General features: G+C 26.6%; 4 protein-coding genes and 1 long non-coding RNA gene across 7 annotated transcripts; 2 read left to right on the forward strand and 3 right to left on the reverse strand.

Annotated features, from left to right (window-relative positions):
- Window positions 1-1,032: 1,032 nt before the first annotated feature.
- On the reverse strand, window positions 1,033-11,640 carry bmm (brummer). 2 transcript variants are annotated; one of them, XM_069132232.1, is made up of 13 exons: window positions 11,159-11,640; window positions 5,066-5,178; window positions 4,776-4,895; window positions 4,494-4,682; window positions 4,262-4,345; window positions 3,816-3,992; window positions 3,564-3,739; window positions 2,897-3,007; window positions 2,236-2,390; window positions 2,068-2,155; window positions 1,894-1,987; window positions 1,619-1,817; window positions 1,033-1,544 (listed from the first exon to the last, which is right to left on the reverse strand). In XM_069132232.1, the coding sequence occupies exons 1-13, from the start codon at window positions 11,316-11,318 to the stop codon at window positions 1,354-1,356; spliced, it is 1,857 nt and encodes a 618-aa protein (XP_068988333.1). In that variant the 5' UTR covers window positions 11,319-11,640; the 3' UTR covers window positions 1,033-1,353. The 2 variants fall into 2 exon arrangements, with proteins under 2 accessions (XP_068988333.1, XP_068988334.1); XM_069132233.1 differs by lacking the exon at window positions 2,897-3,007 and having other exon boundaries at window positions 11,159-11,630.
- Window positions 10,656-11,201, forward strand: LOC138189927 (uncharacterized). Its single transcript, XR_011176159.1, has 3 exons — window positions 10,656-10,912; window positions 10,987-11,046; window positions 11,113-11,201. It is a non-coding gene; the product is annotated as an uncharacterized LOC138189927 (long non-coding RNA).
- A 1,117-nt stretch (window positions 11,641-12,757) lies between the features above and the next one.
- Ankle2 (ankyrin repeat and LEM domain-containing protein 2) lies at window positions 12,758-16,429 on the forward strand. Its single transcript, XM_069132234.1, has 10 exons — window positions 12,758-13,334; window positions 13,431-13,762; window positions 13,856-14,164; window positions 14,292-14,444; window positions 14,511-14,737; window positions 14,819-14,966; window positions 15,483-15,618; window positions 15,708-15,813; window positions 15,922-16,050; window positions 16,195-16,429. Exons 1-10 carry the CDS (start codon window positions 13,208-13,210, stop codon window positions 16,241-16,243), a joined length of 1,716 nt encoding a protein of 571 aa, XP_068988335.1. The 5' UTR covers window positions 12,758-13,207; the 3' UTR covers window positions 16,244-16,429.
- A 132-nt stretch (window positions 16,430-16,561) lies between these two features.
- Window positions 16,562-19,448, reverse strand: Clc (clathrin light chain). Of its 2 annotated transcripts, XM_069132237.1 has the most exons (7): window positions 19,286-19,448; window positions 18,667-18,825; window positions 18,379-18,465; window positions 18,210-18,299; window positions 18,015-18,126; window positions 17,796-17,807; window positions 16,562-16,965 (listed from the first exon to the last, which is right to left on the reverse strand). In XM_069132237.1, the coding sequence occupies exons 2-7, from the start codon at window positions 18,818-18,820 to the stop codon at window positions 16,785-16,787; spliced, it is 636 nt and encodes a 211-aa protein (XP_068988338.1). In that variant the 5' UTR covers window positions 18,821-18,825; window positions 19,286-19,448; the 3' UTR covers window positions 16,562-16,784. The 2 variants fall into 2 exon arrangements, with proteins under 2 accessions (XP_068988338.1, XP_068988339.1); XM_069132238.1 differs by lacking the exon at window positions 17,796-17,807 and having other exon boundaries at window positions 19,286-19,445.
- Window positions 19,449-20,164: 716 nt separating this feature from the next.
- CycA (cyclin A) lies at window positions 20,165-22,883 on the reverse strand. The gene is made up of 6 exons (XM_069132236.1): window positions 22,515-22,883; window positions 21,847-22,317; window positions 21,537-21,760; window positions 21,246-21,450; window positions 20,926-21,173; window positions 20,165-20,832 (listed from the first exon to the last, which is right to left on the reverse strand). The coding sequence occupies exons 1-6, from the start codon at window positions 22,674-22,676 to the stop codon at window positions 20,751-20,753; spliced, it is 1,392 nt and encodes a 463-aa protein (XP_068988337.1). The 5' UTR covers window positions 22,677-22,883; the 3' UTR covers window positions 20,165-20,750.
- Between the last annotated feature and the right edge of the window lie 197 nt (window positions 22,884-23,080).

Raw genomic sequence — 23,080 nt, forward strand, 5'->3', positions numbered from 1 at the left:
TGTCATGAAAATAATATTGAAACCCATCAGAACCATCCAAGATGAATCTTTTTCATCTAAAAATAGTACCCTTCTCCATTTCTTTTTCCAATGCATTCTTTCTTTTGCAAAGCGTAAACATTCTACTTTGTGTTTCGTTGTTAACGAAGGTTTCTTTTTCAATCTTAGCCTCTTAATATCTTTGCAAGATAGTAAAACTCGACAAACACTTGAAACACTGGCACTAACACTAGATTTTTCCATTATTTGCTTCGTTGTTAACTGCGAGTTGGAAGCTACGCGCAAGATTGCTCGCTTATCACGATCGGATAACGATGACGGCCGACCAGTACTTTTCTTTTTGCCATAATCTTCAACATTTTTTAAGAAATTGTGTATTACTTTACGGCTTCTTCTTCTTATTTTCGATATTTTTGCTACTGATAACCGTTGCTGTTTTAGTTCAAGAATTTGCTTTTTTTCAGACTCGTTTAATCTCTTTCCACGTCCCTTACAAATTTATATAACATTGTATTATAATCTTTACTCGTTGATAGATCATGAACTACTGAGCAATTTCTAAACATATTAACAGAGTGTGTTATCATTTCGTTCTTAAAATAAGACAATTTTTTTGTTACACACTAAACCTCATAATATTTTTAATTATTTTCAACGAACCGCATATTTTGAGCTCATAATGTTTTGATATTATACGTTACAAACGAAAAACGTTTACACGCGTTATTGAGAAATTAAAGATAACACACCTGGGTTATCTTTTTGACAAGGAGTGTAGAAGCATTATGGTTAACATATGAAACTTCTAACAACACTCAACATAAAATCCGGATAAATATCTTTTATGATGTGCATTTCCATCATAGTCAGCCTCTTTTTTGGAGATCTACTCATACTTGATTTACAAGTATTGAATAATGATGTTAAATGTTTTAGCATGATACATTAATAATAAAATACTGCGTATGCTCTGTTGAAGATACTTCTTATATATATATATATATATTATTACATTAATAATATATATATATATATATATATATATCACATTTTTATATGGTTACTTGTGTTGTATCTTATATTTATCAGTGCATAACACAGACTGCTCTTGTTTAATAAAAGTGTTTTCATCCATATTCTTTACTTCTTTAAACGACATGTTCTTCAAATGTTATAAAAAATTATCAATATTGAGCACACTGATACTATTTCTCTCTATAATATCACCAACATTATTGACTACAAAAATATGCATAACTGATAATATAATTGACTATAGATAGTGATGATACTCATTGTCTATATCAATTATCATAAGAAAAAATTTATTTTACTTTAAATCTTTAATCATTGTTAATCCATTTCTGATTGGAAAATTGGTGGGTTGGAAGCTCTTGTTGTTTGTAAATTTTTACTTATTTCCCATTCACTCTCTGGATCAGAAGATGTATTTAACACACCCAAAATATCATCTTCTAAAGACATTTCTGATAAATTTTCAATGCTTTGTTGATCTGCATCAGTATATAGGGATTCTGTAACAGCTAAAAGATAAATATTTCACGTGTAATCTATTTATATAATATATATACAATAATTAGTAGTTAAAATAACTTACTATCATTGAGGGTGTGTTGAGATAACCATGTGGGTGTATCCCACTCATCAAATTGTAATTTTGTATTATTCTCAATTTCTTCTATAGATAACATTGCATGTGAGTCGGAGTCTGTAACGTCAAATATCTCTGTCACTTGCACTTTGTTATTATCATCCATGTAATAATATGCCATTACAGCTTCTTGCTCAGAAGTTACCTATATATTTAAGAAGAAAATTTACATTGTATTGATATTGATTATATATAATCATTAATAAATGTTCATAGTTTACTTGAAGAATATTTTCAAAAGTATTATCGACAGTTGAAAGATTGGACATATTTATAACACAATTTGACGTATTACTATTATCCTCCCATGGTTGTCTGAAAGATATAAGTTAAAATAAGAAATATCATTTATTAATTAAAAAGTTTTAAAATACTATTAAGATTTATAAACTTACAATTCATTGTATTGTAATGTCAAATTTAGATTTTTCTTATTTTTATATAAATTATCAGTCTTGTCTGCTACTTCCATATCATATATGTCTAAAAAATGAGAAAGATTAATATACAAGAAAATTTTATTTTTTATAATTAGTACAAAAAATAAACGAAATTCTATTTACTTGAACCATATTCTGTAATGTCTAGCTGACATTTAATAGTCTGTGGCACTTGGTAATAGGCATTGATTTTAGGAAATAGCATACATAATTCGTTTAATAAAAATGTTCTTAATTCTAATAGGTTCCTTCGCAATTTAGGCACATTCAAAATAAACCTGAAAATAAAATAAAATATTAATTCATAGACAACTGTTATGAAACTAAAAAAGTATACGCATAGCAAAAAGAATAAGTTATAGAAGCAGAAAGTTAAGATTTTTGACATTAAATGTAAATAATTTAAATAAATAACTTAAATAAATAAATAAATATAAAAAATTCTATTTGCTTGAACCATGTATGTAATGTCTAACTGACATTTAATAGTCTGTGGCACTTAGTACTAGACATTAAGTTTGAGAAATACCATACTTAATTGGTTTAAGAAAAATTTATATATATATACATTTATTATATTTAAAGAGATCTAAAATAATAATGCATTATATGTGAATATATGGAATGAAACTTTATAAAATTCTTATTCAAAGTAATAAGAATTCTATTTATAGTAAGTATTTTCAATTTATGTATTTTCCAATTTCATTTTTCATAATTGTATGTTCAGGTAATATATATGAGACATTTTATATAGCAAATACATAAGAAATGCAAAGCTTACCAAGAAGATGTCATATTATGTCTAGCACAAGACATTTGTGGAGATGTATGAAGAATATTGCCAATTATATTGTATTCCAAGGTGTGACTTTCTATCTTGTTACCAATCAGACTATGACCACATGCATAATGTTAAATATGATATTATACATAATCACAATATCAAATAAATAAAAAAAAATTCATTCAATCAGACAATTAGAATGTGAGACAAATTAAGTTATGTTTTATCAATTTGGATGATTACAGGAATTTTAATGTAAATATGATTTTAAAGCAATATTACATAGAGTGAAATTGAAAGGTTGAAAAAACATAAATTTGATTCCTAATGATAACTAACCATAAAAATTAATAACCAGTATTAGTTAATAGATAGAAAAGATATGAATATACTTACTAATTTTACTACAATAACAAGTCTGTATTATATATATTATTAATTTTTAATTTAATTATAAATCATTTTAATTACACTATTACTTTAGTAGCATGCAGTTTTAAACAAGCAATACATCATGCATATTAGTTTCTTATTCCATTGATACACACAACTCTATCAAATTATGTAAACATTACAAATGCAATATATACATTAATTGTTTTAAAAATAAAAGATTCGTCAAAAAGAAAAAAACAAATGATGCAATGCATAATAATATACTTACTTTGTGAAAGTTGCATATACTACATCTGCTGGCAGTGTACATGGTAGACTAAGTAATGATAAAAGTTTTACACTTCGATGTTTAAATAACCAATTAATGAGGCCTTTATTAGCAGAATCAATTGCATCTTGAAATATGGTCATAACTGTTTCAGGTAAATTAGATACTAGCGCTTCCTACAAAATATATGTGTACATTTATGTATAAAAAATATTCTTATTGTAACTTACACTGCACATATTAAAGTTATACCTGTCTATGCATTTTACATTCTAGGCATTCAGGATCATAATCCATGTTATCATCAAGAGTTTCTGAGACTACAAATGTGGACTGTACAGCTAAACATCGGGTACAATTAAGTAAATTATTGCGGTGAAGAAATCTTAATGCATCATCAAAACCTTGTTTGCACATGTTTGAGAGCATCTGTAAAGGCAATTATGTATTTATAATATATTTAATAATATTAATATAAAACTATATAACTGGTAATATTTATAACTGGTTATAACTAATAACTAATATAACTGGTTCTATTTAATAATATTAAAGCTCTTTATGATATCAATGTTTAAATCTTATCTATATAATTTTGTTAATTTTTATTTCTTAATATCCTTTTTATGATATCTTATCTATGTTATTTTATTTCTTTGATATCCTCTCTATTTTACAAGTACTTCATATAAACTTACCTCTAGATTTGGTGGGAAAAGTATTCTTGCAAACCTATATATATTTTGTCTTGAAAGCTCAATACTTGTATTGGCAAGATTGACCTATTAATTATAAATGTTCATTTATTATATTTTACATACGATTTAGTAATCTATTCTTTAGTAATCTAGTAATTTAATCTTAGCAAGAACAGTTATTTATTCAATTTAAATATTTCGTAAATTATCTGAATAATCATAAGTAACATACATGAAAAAGTTGGGAAGAAACATCTCTAGGGCAAATATCACTTTCCCCACAAAAAGGACTAATTGTAATAGTATTTTCATCAAGTGTAGGAAGATTATCACTAAAACCACCATCCATATATCTAACACCATGAAATCTTGGTGGTAAGAGACCAGAAAAAATTGGGACAAATGCACTAGCCAATAATGCCTATAAAAGAAAAGTTTCAATATTACAAACTCAAATTTATATAAATTTTTAGTTATATAAATTATATAAATTTTAACATAAATATTGTTTTACCTGCAATAAATCTTCCTTAGACGAGAATTGTGAAACAATTACATTTCTTCCGTCGTATACCCTTGTTAAGGAAACGTGAAGCTTGCCGCTAACACGAATATGAGCATCATTAGGCAGATGCTGGAACAAAGATAATATTTCGTTATGTATTAAAATATTAACAACAAGAGTTCATCTTAGAAATGTCTATTGTTGCATTTAATAACTTTAAAAGTATAAATACTATATATGTTATTTTTGTAAAATTCGAATATTTATATTCATTTTAAATTATAGTTAATGATATGTACCTTCTGTAAACTTTCTAACAATATCTCCTGTACATTAAATGATGGACTAAATGGACCAAGAGTTCGTTGTCGTGCTTCACGCGCAACGCGTAATACGTTACTTGTAATCTCCCCTATAAAAAATGTGTGCTTATAATTATTATAGGGAACAACAACTAGGAATAACTTAAAGTAAATTATAGAAATAAATCTCATTAATTAAAAATTAATTATATTAAGATTTACTTGCATAAACTCCGTTTAAGTAGAAATTTCATTTAAATTTGTCTTTTTCTATCATAAAATGGGAAAAAGCTATAAATTGTTTTGTTCAATTATAAGATAGGAAAAATAAGAAACTTTGAGTTGTTCTTGATATTTTCACTTACAGCTTCATATTTACACATATTTTTATTTTTTTCAAAAATCGTTAGAAGTTTTTATTACATTAACTTAACATATTTTTCGAGATAAATTTAGTATATTCTTATACCTGACGTAAATAAGAAGCAAATACCACTGATGTATTTATCTTATCCCGAATTTACAATATACTTCAATTATATCAAGATTAAATTGATTGTGATATGTACATATCCCTATATCACAAATATAAGTACACGCAAAATTATATCTATAGGGTGTGTTCATTTATAAGCTGTGAAAAAAATATATGTATATAGGGTCAGAAAAATGAATGAATTTATATTATGAATTAACTAATATTATAAGAATATAAAATCAATATTTTTGCATATTTATTTAGCATTAATACATCAGCCAACTTATACGATTTAACGCTATGAAGCCTCATAATGAATACAGATTGTATGTAGGATTTCATAGCTTCTATCATCGTTTTACATTATACTTCCATTATACAACGTTGAATCTACCTAAATTATCTTACAGTTTCAAAGTTAGACATACTTCCTACATTTATTACATGGTTTATAAACTCATTATACTATGTCCCTTAAAATTACCTTACTATGTACTTAAAATTACCATTTAAAATTGTTCATAACATTAAACATTTAATATCTCATTTAGAAATTGTGAAAATAAAATAGACATAATTTTTATCTATGCACGAAACGTTGAGTGCAAGATAATAATTAAAAGTGAACATTTTTATTATAAGTAGATAGAATGTGACTATCAGATAGGATTAAAAACCAACAGACCAACAGATAGGATTAAAAACGATAATAAAAGTTCCTTATATTGGGTTATTACGAAAAGAAAACAGAAATATAATAGATTGAGAAAGTCCTATTCAATTCGAACTATAAAATATTTGACATTGCTGATAACTCTTCAGAAGCTACAGATAAATTATTATCAAATGTATCTTAGATCGGCAAAGACAACACGATAAGAAAATCTTACGAAGTAAAGACCTTAAACCTATAAAATTCAGAAAAATGTCCAGTTTGAAATCTATGGTTTATTACACCAATAACGATACACCAGTATGAAAACTTTTTAAAATCATTAGGGAATAAATTTATTGCTGCTAGGGATTATAATGTCAAGCATAAATTATGGGGATCACAAATTAACACACCGCAGATAAAATGTTAGAACAAGCTATACGATTCTTATAGACCTTCCATCCAAACCAATGTACACGAACGTAACAAATCATCTATACAACAATAGCACTAATTAGGCTCAATTTAAAAAATACCTAGAAGTTAAATAAATAATAATATACCTTTAGAGACATCTGAACAAATTGAATCGGTAGTAATAAACTTCACTGATATAATACAAGAAGCAAGTTGAATAGCCACCAAACCAGTAGAAAATGATAGAAATTATCTATCCTTCTCGGCTTATACATTGCAGAAAATTAAGTTTAAACGTAAATTAAAAAGTAATTGGCAAAAACATAAAACACAGTTCAACAAAAGCAGATTAAACGCCATCATTAAAGAAGTGAAACAATTAATCCCAAATCATTGCAATATAGAGTTTTACGAATACATAATGAAATTATCACTCAATGAAGACATGAACTATTCACTCTTCTGGAAAGCTACCAAAAAGAAAGCATCTACATGATAAATATTCAAAACACTATTAAAACAATTTACCAAATGTCCTTCTTGGACAAATTGTAAAGTGCATTAGAGTTATAGAAGGATAGAAAGGAAAACGGTTTATTACACGATTATAAAATCTACCTTCTGGGAATACTAAAAAATACCCTCTGGCAATGCTGAATAGGGCCCTTAAATACTCCTATACGAAGAAAAACAAATTTTTTAAGCTGCTGATCCACAATATAAAATTTGAAGCGATTTCTTACTACGAACTACCTGGTTAAAATCTCTAACATCGTAACATGAAAGAGAGATTGTGAGAGAGATCATAATATAAAAGATAGTTCGATATTTTATAACATAAATATAATTTTGTGTGATTAATGAAAATAGATGCAGCCGCATCAATTTCACGGATTCCGTGGATTAGCATTATCTTGTAAAAGAGAGTGGTCAATTCTTATGTATTTATATATATAGCTTTATCTTTTATCACATGAATTGGCATTGCCTTTCTACAAAAACAAACATTCCTTTGTTTGCTTAACATGTTGCATATAATATGTTAATATGTTGGTATTGATGTTATCAATACCAGAAGGGAATAGTTTATTTTCTGCCTAGGACACTTAAATCACAACACTTTGATAATTGGCATTTTTAATGAGAGAAACTACAATAATCTTTTTAACTAAAAGATGTTATTTTTTAAAGAAAAACATTCTTTTATTCGTTTTAAAATAAATGTCTTGATGTTTCTTCATAAAAAATTTATCGAGATATATCATCGACATATCGATTATCTCAGTATAAAAAAGAACAAGAATAATAGGTCATTGTTTTTTTAAATTTCGACGCAGTTTTAGATTACCAGCCGCGTTCAATCCTCATATCAAATTACTCGTCTGTATTTGCTGATATTAATTAGACTTTAACCATTTTTTTCGCGATAACAAAAATCCTGAATAATGGAAATAATTGATATTATCGAGCTGTTTGCATACCACGCGTTTATATTTCTTACAGTTAATTTAAAAATTTCCATTTTTTTCTAAACATGAATGACATGTTACAGTTTATATAACAAATATAGTAAATATGCATCTTTCGATTTTTGAAGACATGTTACAGTTTATATAACACGTGTAACAAATATGCATTTTAGAGACCATGTAGTTATATAAGTTGAATAGATGTACTAATTTTTTTCAATAATAACCTTAATACATAAATACTTAGGTACAATTACATATTATTAGACTATGGATATTTATGCAAATTCATATTTTATGAATATCATTAAAAAAATGAAACTGAAGTACATAATTGTTTTTCTTAATAAAGATTATAATAAGTACTACGTTTTGCGTATTTTACATATTTTCGTGTATTCTATGCATTGTCACACCTTCAAATTTTCCATAGATGAATAAAAGTCCGCATTACATATTCATATAAGAATATTGAAAAAGTAGTATACCTATTACAAATAGTACAGAATTACAATCATTTCTTAATTTACTCTATAGCTATACTCTTATTCTAGGTATACGAACCAATATTTCATTATTTCTCTGTATCTGAAGTGTTAAATATGTATTATGCACTAGCTGTCGAACATGTTTCGTTTCCAGGATATGTATGTATATTGTTTTAAATGCTTCATAGCTGCATCACTTATCGCTTATTACAAACGTATTGATGTATATTTAATATACGCGTTATGTAGTAGTTGCATTAATCTGAAAACGACCTTAAATGTGTCTTTTCGGTAGGATAACATTGTGAAAACGTTTACGTCATAGATTATGCACATGATTATAGAATGCTGTCACGCATAAGTATCAGTAATAAAATTATCACACATTAAAATTACGAGGATATATATATACATAAATTGTGATTGACTTAATTAATATTTTCAATATGATCGAGTTATTTAATACTGATTCTTTAAATACATATGAATGAACATTAAATGTTACTTTAATTAAAAATCATATATTGTAATCAAAATAATATTTAATGCTTGATTGCATATATACATTACACATAAATGATCTATATTGAGAAAATTCAAAATATGAATAAATAATTTTTTCGAAAATGTTGGATTCATTTATTAAAGAAGCATATTAACAATGGAATTTGATATGACTGATTGCTACATATATAGTAATAGTATACAATAATATACATACATATTTGAATCATCGTTTCGAAACAATAGGAAAATACCATCTATCTTTTTGCGATTTAATATTAACTTATTAATATCGAGACTGATTTGTATATGTATAAGTATGTCTTTGATCTATATGTATTATAATTATATATAGAGTGATACGGAAGTAATGACGCTAAAGAGATATCAGGCGATATTGTTAATTTGGTAAATAAATATGATGTATATTGAAGGAAATGAAATTTAATCAAATAAATGATATATTTTTTAAATTAAAGATGCAAACACATAAGACGTAAACTATGTAATATGTGTGTGAACCAAATTAATCTTTCTCCATTTTAACATTGGATATTTCATACAAATCTTTCGCACATATATATTAGCATTTTATGTATATTACATATATGTCATAAGACGTACATATGTTTTAATGACTCTATATGTAAAACATATTTGTACCCGTGTCGTCTATAAAAAATGTTCCACGTAATACATACTTATTCCAAAACATTTCCAAAGGATATATAAAATTATAATACATTTTATTCGTACCATGTTTGTTGTTCTTATTATTTAAAATGTTTTAACAACTATGTAATACTAATCGTAAATATTTAACTATGCGTTATCAGTTATTTATTATTATTACAAAATATTATGTATTACGAAAGCATCGGATTTCTAGTTGGCCATGGTACTGTACTACAAGATAGGACGTAAACACAACAGTGAATTTATAAGCGGATATATATATACGAAACGATTAAGAATTTTCGCAGTCTATATATTCTGTGCGCTTACATATTTATTCCCCATTTATATTAAAAATCATCAGAGAGTACTTTTTAACAACATTTATATAGTTTTCCAAATGATTATTTTGATATTTATCACCAATTGTAAATCTTCATCTTTTAAATTTTTTGAGTATATAGAAATTTATTGCAATGTTTTGATTAAAAGATTAAATGAAATTACTTTTATATTCCAGCTTAAAAATATTTGATAAAATATTTTACCATTGTGAGATTTACTAAAATAAAGAATACTTCTCTTTCACACAAAGTGATAAGTTTTTATTATAATAAAAAATTTTCAGTAATGCGCAATAACTAATGCCAATATGTCTGTTATAATTGCTTCCATTATATTGTATATTTATTCTCAGGCTTACTACAAAGAAAAGCATTTGATAAGTGTTCTTGTTACTACTTCCAATTTGCTTATTCTATGCTTGACCTAATTATGAGATTCATTTCCATCATTACCAAGTTCATACAGCTTCTATCAATAATTTTGAAATTTTATAAACAATAGGAAATGTAATATAGAGACAAGCAGAAGTGAAATAAATTATATTTAGCTGCAAATAGTGAAATAGGGATTTTGAGATTTTAAAATATAATTACAATAATTACGTTTTATAAATTTTATATCATTTATTCACATAAGTAACAAAAAATCATTTATATGGGCTATATATATATATAACAAATTAGTAATGATGCTTGAAAAATGTTAAAATTTATAATCGTTATTTAAGATTTATTTAGGAAATATAAAAACTGACGAAAGTCAATTTTGACAGCTATATTTTTTTACATTAACAGCACATGAACATGGCCTTAAGTATATATTGAGTTGCAACATCGTCATATTTTATATTAAAAGAGTGAATAAAGATATTTACAGTTTAATTACAGCGTGAAATTACCGGAGCCACCGGGACAATTTGTTTAACATGCGCGCAATGGATACAAAACGTAAGATCGTGTAATATCAGAGTCAATAAATCGAACCATAACATTGAAAAAAACTAATTATTTAAGATACTATATATCTGGTAGATATATATAAACAAAGGAGTTCACTTACCGAGGGGTAAATCACAAAGAAGACAACAAGCAGCGATAGCACCAGCCGATGCACCACTAATCTTATCCAAAAGTAAATGTGGAGCGTATTTCTTAAAGCACACTGCTACACCAACATGGTAAATACCAAGGAAACCACAACCAGCAAACGATAAATTCATTTCGGAATTCTCTTATACTTTATGTCGTTTATTGTTAATTCGTTTAGATCGATTGTCAAGAATAATCATATGATAAATAAAAAATACTGATTCCCTTTCTTCGGCACTATGAACATCGCACATAAAGAAAGACAGTATGAACGACGTACTTCGCACGACGTCCACGTTTCAACTATTAGTAGTCCTTTGCAGCAGCAACAATAGTCTCCCGAAACTCTTGAGTCTAATCTTCAATACGATTGAAAAAAAAAATACATGATGTTACAAACAGCCAGAGAGATAATACACATTTGATGACGTACGGTTTGTAAATACTTGCCAAGTTCCTGATTGGTCGATTTTAATCACATCCCAATGGTGTGGTGATAGCCCCGCCCACTCAGCGTTCTTAAACTCATTCAATGTGTAATACATATTTCTACAGGTGCACGTGTTTTCCCAACAATATGATTGTCTTAAAATGCGTTCATGCTCATTTAATAAATAATGTTTGACAAATCGTATTATGATTATTTAATGTAAGTAAAATTTGCTAAAATGACAATTAATGACCTTTTTTATATAAAATATTCTTTCTTATATATTTTTTTAAATATTGTATTTATGTTAAGCAATTATTAGCAATTTTTTGATTTTTACGTATAAATATAGAATTTAATTGATAAAAATAGAATTTTTATTTGTATTAATCTAATAAATATAATAAATAATTGATCTGAATAAAGTCTATGGTACAAGAGAATATTATATTTATTATAAGAATATTATAATAATATATTATAATAATATAACAATACTAATTTTAATATATAGATATAATAATATAAGAAATATTATAATATGAGAGAATGTATTGGGTTGGCAACTAAGTGATTGCGGATTTTGTCAATACCACCTAATGGCAAATAGTTGCCAGCCCAATATTTCTTATTAACAGTTAAATGACTTATGGAATTTTATGTTATGAAACTGTACAATCATAATCAGATACCTCCTAATTTGTTTTGGTAATCAATGAAAAATATAGATTTGAAAATGATTATTATCAAAGAGAAAATTTCTCTCACGAATGCTGTTAATTAATGTATGTATTAAACAAATGGTGTTAGGAGATTTATATTTAAGTTAACTTTAGTATTATTTAAAAATAAATAGTCAAAATATTATAAATAAAATTTTATTTTATCTTGTACTTGGTTAAATTGTAATTGGTCTTGTAATTGGTCAACCATTTAGACTTTATTTAGGATTGGTTCGTTTTGTAAATAACAGTTGATTATGAATTGATACGGTTTTTAAGCATTTTCTATTTTGCGTAAGAAAGTTATACTTTATATTATGAATTATGTTGATTTCATAAATATAGTATTTTTAATGTAAACGCTTCTTAAATTACGGCTTAATTGTATATTATCTTGAAAATTAAGTTTAACCTTGAATTTACTTGGCGTACCATATATGTTTCCTATTTTGTTTCTTGAAAATTTATGTTTGATAAAAAATGCTTGATGTATTTTATCATAGCTTTTTATATATTAAATAGGATACTTTATAAAAATAAATTTCAAAATTAATACTGATTATTTGATATTTAAAAATCATATAAATTTTAACTAACTGTTAAAAATTACAATATAGATTTTTAAACAAACTGCGTATTACAAAGAAAGAAGACATTAATAGTACATGAAATTTTCCGATTAGAAAAAAAAGAGAGAGGAGAAAAGACAAAAGAAATTGCATACCGAATTATAAATATCGCATTAAATTTAAGCAGTTCCAGTTTCAGTGTATGTGTTTTGACATTTTCGTATGTGACATATAACAATATAACCAATAAATGACTATATGACTTAAAATAATTTGAGAGAAAAACAAAGTTGAATACAATGGATGAAAACGTACAAACGTTACATGGGATTCATGGAAATTCCAACGTATCAAATGAAATAATTTATCATGCAGTATACATACCTGAAGAAAACATTGATTCTTCAATAGAGAACAGTATTAAAGGTAAATATATAAAAATAAAGAGTTATCTTGTTATTTTTTTATAATCTTGCAACTATTATTTGAATGAAGTAAGTAATTCACATTTAATTATTATAGAAAATATTCGAGTTTATCAAGACAAAGGTGAAGCTTTAAAAGTAATTAAAGAATTTAAAACTGGTCGTCTGAAATCATTTAAAAAACGATCAGAAGCTGAAGAGTATGCTCAAACTGGCTTTGAGAAATCAAATTATGTGAATAGTACCTTAATAAATGCAACTGTACCTGTAATAGAAGAAAAATCAAATAATTTTAAAGCTCCACGATCTCAAGATCTGATATGTTTTAAAAAATTAATTAAAGATGGAGATTTATATGCTGTAAAAACTACAGTATGGGGAAATCCGCGATACTTAATTGGTAGTGGAGATACACCTGCAATTCTGCAAGTAAGTTTATAATTTATAATCATGTTTAAGAAAGGTATAAATTATCTAATATGCATATATAATGCTATATTTTTTCATTATTACTTATTATAGGAAGGATGCCGTTATAATGCATTACATATTGCAGTTAGGGCAGACAGACCTGATATGTGTGAGTTAATATTAAACACTGTTGGAAACACAGACTTCATAAAGTTACTTTATGGTGATGAATGCAAGAGTTACGTGGATCGTGCACAAATTATGTTAGATTTATATTTAAACACACCTGACAAGGGATTAAATGAAACCCCATTACACTTTGCAGTCAAATTTGGTTTAAAAAATGTAGTTCGAATTCTTGTTTCATATCCATGTTGTATAAAGACATTACCAAATAAATATAAACAACTACCAATAGATGTACGTAATAAAATATTTAAAACTTTTTTATTATTGCTTTTGATTTATCATCTTTTATTATTTTCTATATATTTTTGTAATTACCACTCTATAATATATGTTAATTTAGTTTGTGTTAATATTACAGATAATTTGTACTAGAACATGTCAAGAAGATGAAGGATTAAAAAAGGAAATACGTTTGCTACTAGAAGATCAGTATTACGTACCTGTATTAAGATCAGATGATAATACATTACAACCTGTGATTGGGGAACCTTTCTCTCCTACTAATCTTTTGGTATGTTACAATATTTCAATTTATATTGTATGTCTATAATATTTTATGTGGATAATATTTTTGTAGAGTTTAAATACCGATCCAATTAGTCCACGTTTAGAAGTACGTGCGTTTGCTGGACCAATGACAAAATCTCGGGCATTAGAATTTAGAAAAAAGTGGAAAACGCCACCCCGTCTTCGTATGACTCCTATTAAAAAAACTGATGATGAATCTAATGCTATAGATAGTCCCACTAATAATTTAGCTTTAAGATTACAAGATGCAGAAAAGGGACTTGAACGAGTTGGAAGGTATATTTCATAGTAAATTTTAAGATTTATCATAATCATTAAAGATTAAAAAAGAGAATTGCAACCCAATTTAATTTTTAGAGACTTGGCAGAAGAGTACCAAGTATCGTGGAAGGAATATTGGCTATTTTTAAACGATTTTGCAGATTTTCGTACTAAGGAGGGTTTAGTAAAACTTGAAAAATATTTAGAACATAAATTTCAGAATCAGTTACTTCACCATAACCAGGTACAACAAATATTCATTAAATTTTTAATATTGTTACGTCGGGCGACACTCTACCTAGACCAGGCCATACACCGCGGGCCAGACGTCAACCAGATGTCCGCTTATCCTTACTGCGTACCCTCAATAGTCTTAAGGACCCATCATAAATCTCAGTAATTTGCTAGCTAAGGTCCTTCAGACCGAACAAATATCTTTGTTTCTAAATCATTTTCTGTAGATTATTGTCTACTACGTCTTGATGTCGCGATAAAGGAAAAGACAGAAAAAGACGTAGTAGACAATAATCTACAGAAAATGATTTAGAAACAAAGATATTTGTTCGGTCTGAAGGACCTTAGCTAGCAAATTACTGAGACTTATGATGGGTCCTTAAGACTATTGAGGGTACGTAGTAAGGATGAGCGGACATCTGTTCCCGTCTGGCCCGCAGTGTATGGCCTGGTTTAGGTAGAGTGTCGCCCGACGTAACAAACATTCATTAAAAATTACTATACTTCATACATAATTTTTTCACAGACATCAAATGAGAACCTAATTAATTCAAACGAAAATTCACAAACGAAATCGCAAATTGATGAAATAGATTACTTATATAATAAATTACAATCATGGTCATTGCTTACATCAAATGATGAAGAACAAAATAATGTAGGTAAGTCTACAATGCTTTATAATTAAAATTTATATTAAAGTATGCAACAAAAAGTATCTATAAATATGACGTTTTATTTTTTTCTTTAGACGAACTAGAATTTTTTACACCGCCATCATCACCAAAATTAACGGTAGATAATTCAGATGATGAAATGCAAAATGCAGAGGAAGGACATGGGACATTTCTAGAAGGGTAAAATATCACATGAAAATAAATATTTTTTTTAGCAAAATAACTATTTTTATATAAACACATTATAATTGCTATACATATATATTTCCGTTATTTATTATTTTATAGGCCAGTGCCAACAAAGTTAGATCATGCTGTTTATAATGCAGTATCAACATCACTTAATTCCATTACATATCCAAACATATATCGTTGGCAACATGACATGCAACTTGCTATGAAGCGTGATTTACATAGGTATCGATCTTTTATCTTTCTATACTTGTAAGAAGTAACTAATATTATATTTTTTACAATAATATAATACAAATTATAATTTGTTATTTTTCTAATTACATAGGTATTAATTATTAATACAATCTAATGTGTTGTTATTTTCAGAAAAAATAGCATAAGGGGAATTAGAAGAAAATTGATTATGAATTTTTAGATATGTGAGATATCAAGATGTTAAACGATGTAAAAATTAAAACTATAAAAAATTTTTATATTACGCATAATAAGGGTTATTTGTTAAATAACATTAATATACTTCAAAACTTATTTTAAGTGTACTAAAAAGCGATATATTTTCATAAAATTTTATATATGATTAAAATAATTTATGAAAATTTTATATATTGTTTTGTAAACTACCATTTATCGTTAAATTTATATATGTAAGGGCGTTATTATGTATATCTTTATATATAACGACATTAGTAATTACGTTACACATTTAATTTTTTAAATTTAATATTTATGCACGTACTTGCTATCAGTAATCTTTATTCACAATAATATTACATTTTTTCTTAACAGACCATATATGATCTTTCTTTCAAATGATATTATTATAACTTGCATACACTTTTCTTTTGTTTCATGATATATTTATACATACATATGTGAGTGTATGTGTATATATTATATATATATATGTATATATATATATGCATATATCTATAATCCATACCAAATTATTAATTTAATCAAAGACTGACTGGAGCTGGTGGAGTTTGCTTCAATTGCAAAATAATTGAACGCATTCGAGAAACATCTTTTGAAGTGCGGGAAGATTTGGGATTAAAGTCGCAAAGTTTTGCAATGCGTTCCCATTCAGTTCCTGGTTCCACTTCATCAGCTTCTGCTACGAATTGTTTTTCTGCGTTCCTAGAGATAAATCCATTATATTACATAAGTTACAACGTATAAAAACTTAAATGCGACAATACTTGAACATTAAATGCACTAATGACATTGCAGTATATGTATTGGATAATTTTATTTTCGTTTCTTACATATAATGTGTGCAGCGACGCAAATTCGAAATTTTTTCTATAATTTTTATTCACATGAAAGTATGCTTTTTGTTTCTTGTTTTCGTTTCTGATAAAATGTATCACGAAAGTTATAATCTACGTAACGAAAATTGATACAAATATTTCATATAATTCTATCTATGAAACTGAAAATCGTAAATAAAGAGGAAACGTTTATATTTTTGTATCCGTTCTTAGATAAACAAGTTAGGTAATTTTACCATACTTTAAATTACCATAAGAGATATGGTAATTTGATGTTATATTAAATGTATACATACAATATAGAAATGAATAATTCCTATAGTATTTATATGTTTGAAACATTTTAATATAGTTGATAATGAAATTGTTAAAATTTAATTGTTGTAACATTTATGTCAAAATATAACGATATAAAAATTATAAAATATTATAATGTTTTAATATGTATCAATGATAATTTCTAATGTAATTAAAGTCAATAAATGTGTGGCTTACATATGATATGATTTGAAACAATGAGATCTCAAGTATAATTGCATCAAGCACAAAATATACGAACTATTACAAAAAAGCAGCTAACATATATGAGAATATTTCCGATACCATTTGCAAGTTGCTTTATAAAGTGAATAAGCAAGCTATATTATACAGCAATGCAATGCAATTATACATGCAAAAAAATATAGTATAACTTACTTGGCAGATTCCCTAAGAAGCAGAATGAAAATAATATAATTGTATGTAGTACATATTTTAAATAAAATATTTATAATTTTATACAGAATAAGACTTTTAATTGCATCTACAGATATGCGATTAAAAGTTATATTTATAAAAAACATATTGAAAATATATAAAATAAAACAAAATTAAATAAATTAAAAGAGAGGGAGGAATGGCAATTTTAAATATTACCTGTTTGTAGTTTTTGTTTTACTAATAGCTTCTGCATGATGTTTATACCATTCTTCTAATTCTTTTCTTGCAGCTTCTTTCCACTCTTCCTTTTTCTTCTCTTCTTCTGCATCTAAATAAATTACATATAACAATAATTAAATATTAAAATTACGAATGTTATATAATGGAATCTAGCTAAAAGAAGATATTTACCTTTTTCTTCTAATCTAGTTTTTTGTTCTTCTCTCCATTTTCGTATTTTTTCAGGTTCTTCCTTTACAGGCGGAGGCTTGGGAGCAGTTTCTGAAAATATTTTTAAAAATATAACATCCCATAATAAGTTATAAATGATTTAATAAAAAAGCAATAAAATATGATTTACCTATTACTGGAGGTGCTTGTGTTTCAGAAGGTTGTCCAATTGCATCTATTATTTCAAAACTACCTTCAGCATCACCACCTGGGCCAACTTAAATTTTCAAAGTTTGTGATAATTAATTAGAATTACCCAAATAAAAATATATTTGTAATTTATAGTGATTTGTTTCATTATGTGTATATTAATATATAGTATAAAAATGAAACATTTTGTCGATATTAAATCAAATATTACAAAAGACAATAAAATGATAACTTTTCTTCTACTTATACATATATTGAATTTAACTACCATCTATATTAGATGCCATTGTAGGAGCAGACATAGCAACTGGTGGAATTTCATTTTCAAGCCCTGCCAACTGATCCTGTTCCCTTGCTACAAATTCTGCCACTGGATCTACTTCTTGCTCATTGACAAAGTTGTCACCAAATGCCATATCCATTTTGTCTAATAAGAATATCAAACAAATTGACAAACTTTGTATTAATATTTTTAAATATAAAAAAACCCTATGAATATAAACTTTTATTTTATACAAAATTCTCATACATTTATTGTATAACATTCAGTTAATCAATTTTATAGGAGACAAATATATATTACTGTTACTATTATATTAACTACTTACTATTATATTAACATTTTTCACTTTCATTTTATTTTAATACATTAACTTTCAAATCAATGTAATATATATTACTCATTTTATAGGTTAAATTAAAATCCTATAAATAAATTTGTTTATCCATCAAAAAACACAAGTAAAAGTAACCTAAAAGCATGTATTTATTCATTTAAGATATGATTAAATTGTATAAAATCGAAAATATTGAGTATAATATGCGAAATAAAATGAGAATATTTATTTAATGATAAACGTAAGAAAATGTTGAATCAAATATTATACCTCAATAATATTATGGAATGTGTAATTTTTATCTCGGGAAACTCCCACAACTGTCTTTTCGTTAGATTTCTATTAAATATCAACTACAAATTGTCAACGTCAATACTAGTTTAGAGCACAACGCACACATGCGCACAATTAAATATAATGGCTAAGCAAGAGAAATCAGTACTACCAACATCAATAATATGAAGAGAATATCTTTAAGAATACTCAAATGTTTTATGTATTTAAAAAAACACATGTCATAATATATGAAATTAATAACATTGTTTATTTTATGAATAATATTAGTAATAACCTAATTCTTCTTGTCATAGCATATGAAAAAAAATATTCTACTGAAACACCCATTTCAAAGTTTCTTGTTTAAATTTGTCTAAACGTTTTAACATTGAATATTGTTATTTAATTATTAATTTCCTGCTTAATTTGCTTTCAAAGTATATAATTTATCATAACAATTTGATTTCGTCATGTCTTTTTAAAAACATTACACAATTATCGTATGAGATGTATCTTTATATATATCGTAAATATTATAATTAAAACATTCAATATTATAATCGAAATACAACAAAAAACAAAATTATGTGTATATCCCTTTTTAATATGAACATTATAGACACGCATAGTGTATCAAACACTTGAATACTTTTGTTTTGCTCAGAGATCATGCATAAAATATGATATATATTTTTAATATTTAACGAAAATATCCATATGAACATTCGTATAATGTATGTTTTAAAATGAAAATTTATCTGTAAATGTACGTGTATGTATAAACAGAAATGTCTTTAAAATAGCATGATCTATGAAATGTATGTACAATATATTTTTCAGAAATAGATGAAGAAAAGTGATTAATAACATTACTTTTGTTGGTTACACCATAAAAGATCGTAAATAAATAGCTATGTCAAAATCCTAAAAATAGACGAATGTTGTAATCATTTTAATACATAGACGCGTTTCCATCACAATGATGTATATTTTTAGTACAATGTGAATAATAAATACAGTTATTGTTTCTTACACTTCCTATTATTTTATGACAGATCACTGGCAACAAAATTTAGATATCATGTATGTAGAGCAAGTGTTCTGTTAACAATCGTCTAAAAAATGCATATAAAAATACAAATTCCTAAATAACATAATTTAGAGCTTCATTCGTTAATATAATGACGGAGCTCTAAAAACAGTTATTAAAATTTACCTACAACCTATAAAACGTATAGGTGGTGGTGGGATATGAAAAATAAAGTCAATATGCTTGTCTAGGCTAAACATAGTGACCATATGTTAATAGAAGTAACTCGTTCATTTCATTTGTGAAAGAATAGCTCAGTCTTGCCCTAATCCCCTCCTTGTCTTTCAAAACACGGGATTTACAACGGGAGGTTCGTTATCTCCAAATATGTATAGATTTTTAGATTTTTCTATTTTTGTGTAATGCCTATTAGGCATTTTCTTCTTCATCTTCAGAGCTCAGTGTAACATTATCAATACATCGTGGTAATAATAATGCTACATGTCCATATCTAAATAAAAATATATTAGACATAATGATAAAATCATTGATTTAAAGGATAAAAAGAAAAGAATTACTTTGAATATTAAATATCTAAACTTACTTGCTGCTTTTGTATTTTTCTTGGATGGCTTGTTGTAGAATATTTAATGCATTGCAAAAGGTTTTATTCAAACACAAAATGCATTCTTTAAGATCCTTTAAGCTATACCCTGACGATAATTCTAACTCATGTGGCCACATCTCTTCTAACAATGTATGCCGTGCAAGTGCAATTGCAGATGCAGCTAAATGACTAGGTAAAAATTGGAGATATGGATCCCCCTCAAGCATTGATAATTCACAGAGATACTATAAAATTTTGTATGAAAATTAACATATCATATTGAGAACACAATGAGGAAATATATGTAATGTATTTACCATTGCTAAAAATTTAATTTTTTCAGAAAGGTTATTACTAATACAATATTCCATAAGGAAGGTAAGTGGTGTTGGAACAGTTAGATCAAAAGATAAAACCCTCAATATTAAATGCTCCATACGTAATACTTGTTTTTTCGTATATGTGTCATCTGTGATATATACAAATTCGCCTACATCAGGTGGATAAATCTCTTCGTATTTTCTAAATTATTAGTATAATATTATTTTTTGAAAAACTAAGGACTAGATATAATTAATTAAATAGATATATAAATAAAAGAAACTTACGCAGCAATAAACATAGCTGCTGTACCTACAAGTTGTAATTTTGCTCTCACAACGCTCATGTATGATAAAAAGCGATCTATATATGAAACAGCTAAATAAAGTGTCTCAGTCTGTAACCGATACTCTTCAGCAACTTCTACGAGCCAGTCCACTAATATCGATCTCATTGAATATGTTATATCAGGTTGTTTCTTCATATAGCCTGGTTTTGGTCTATGCTGTGTCTAAAATAAAATATTTTATTAAAACAATATGTTAATATCTATTAATTACTCTAAATTTAGAAAAAAAATTTTAGGTAAATACATACTTCTGCAGCACGTAAATAATTATATATATCAGCTCTATATTCATCTACATCAAAAAAATTCATTCTCAATTCTTTAATAGACTTTCTTCGTTTTTGATGGTTTTTCTTTGAAGAAGACAAATAAGAAATTGATTTTTCTAAAGACATTGGACTGCCTTGTGAAAAAATGACATCATTTTCTTTCTTTTTATTTATGTCTTCAATAGCATTATAAAATGTTGGTAAATTTGAGACAGTCATAGGATTCACTTCTAACCTTGGCTTCTCTCTTTCTGGTTTCACATCTTCCTTCTCTTTTATTTCTTTCTTATCCTTTGTGTCTCTAAGTGCAACAGAAGTTTCTTCTTCTAACTTATCTTCATAGATTTTAAATGTAACTTCCTCCTTTTTCTCATCATAAATTTTAAAAGGTTCAAACTGTGTAGGTATAACAGCTTTTGTTTTTGGATACTTTTCATCCTTGTATATTTCCTACACAAAGTCAAACGGATATAATTATATATTTCACTATTAACATTGATAATAAATGATTTTAAGGTCATAAAAATGTTGTACAGCTTCAAAAATCACTTTTTACAGTTTGATTAATGTGTACTATAAAAATAATAAATATCAAGTTTTCCAGTGTAGAAAAACGCGGGAGGAATGATTACGAAATGTATACATACTGGTTTCGTATTACGATTACAATTATTGTGAAGAACACCTAAAACTGCACGTTTTGTTGGCTGCAATGTTTGGCTTTGAAGAGGCACGGAAATATTTTCTTTGCCGCGACGAACATCGCTAATTCGATTTTCTTGATCCTCGTGTACTCGAATCGTGGCCATTATTTAGTTCCAATTTTACACCAAATCTTTTATATATAAATCGATTCTTCTCCTTTTCTAAATTATTATTACTTTTTAAACACTATGCATGCCCTCTTCTTGTTGCAATTAAGAGTATTTACTGTCCATACATGGCAGATAAAATTTCGAAGCTCTAAGCAACCCAACAAACTTCAGTTGCCGTTTGATTTCAAACAAACGTAACTTCAACAGCTGGCGATACGTTAAAAGCGTTGCTCAAATAGACCAATGAGAAGAGCATGTCTCTTATAAATTGGAAATACACCAATCAGATAAATAACGTGTTAACTTGCGCCTTTAAAATTATCCTTGCTTATAGGCGGATATACACATTAATGTGCGATAAAAAAACTTTTTTGAATATAAAAATTTGTTATCTATAC

Source organism: Bombus flavifrons, chromosome 2 (assembly GCF_040668555.2).
Source record: "Bombus flavifrons isolate JBK064 chromosome 2, iyBomFlav1_principal, whole genome shotgun sequence".
In the NCBI taxonomy this organism is placed as follows: Eukaryota; Metazoa; Arthropoda; class Insecta; order Hymenoptera; family Apidae; genus Bombus; species Bombus flavifrons.

What these genes read in the sequence shown, in the direction of transcription:
- bmm (XM_069132232.1), bottom strand. Translation starts at nt 11,318, where the DNA reads ATGAATTTATCGTTTGCTGGTTGTGGTTTCCTTGGTATTTACCATGTT. An exon ending in ACATTACAATACAATGAATT is followed by an intron (nt 1,988 to 2,067) that starts GTAAGTTTATAA and finishes TATATCTTTCAG; the next exon opens with ACAACCATGGGAGGATAATA. An exon ending in CTTTTGAAAATATTCTTCAA is followed by an intron (nt 1,818 to 1,893) that starts GTAAACTATGAA and finishes TTAAATATATAG; the next exon opens with GTAACTTCTGAGCAAGAAGC.
- Ankle2 (XM_069132234.1), top strand. Translation starts at nt 13,208, where the DNA reads ATGGATGAAAACGTACAAACGTTACATGGGATTCATGGAAATTCCAAC. An exon ending in TGAAGAACAAAATAATGTAG is followed by an intron (nt 15,619 to 15,707) that starts GTAAGTCTACAA and finishes TTTTTTCTTTAG; the next exon opens with ACGAACTAGAATTTTTTACA. An exon ending in ATGAAGCGTGATTTACATAG is followed by an intron (nt 16,051 to 16,194) that starts GTATCGATCTTT and finishes TGTTATTTTCAG; the next exon opens with AAAAAATAGCATAAGGGGAA.
- Clc (XM_069132237.1), bottom strand. Translation starts at nt 18,820, where the DNA reads ATGGATATGGCATTTGGTGACAACTTTGTCAATGAGCAAGAAGTAGAT. An exon ending in AATGGCATCTAATATAGATG is followed by an intron (nt 18,466 to 18,666) that starts GTAGTTAAATTC and finishes TGAAAATTTAAG; the next exon opens with TTGGCCCAGGTGGTGATGCT. An exon ending in ACAAGCACCTCCAGTAATAG is followed by an intron (nt 18,300 to 18,378) that starts GTAAATCATATT and finishes AAATATTTTCAG; the next exon opens with AAACTGCTCCCAAGCCTCCG.
- CycA (XM_069132236.1), bottom strand. Translation starts at nt 22,676, where the DNA reads ATGGCCACGATTCGAGTACACGAGGATCAAGAAAATCGAATTAGCGAT. An exon ending in AAATTAAATTTTTAGCAATG is followed by an intron (nt 21,174 to 21,245) that starts GTAAATACATTA and finishes AAAATTTTATAG; the next exon opens with TATCTCTGTGAATTATCAAT. An exon ending in GAAAAATACAAAAGCAGCAA is followed by an intron (nt 20,833 to 20,925) that starts GTAAGTTTAGAT and finishes ATTTTTATTTAG; the next exon opens with ATATGGACATGTAGCATTAT.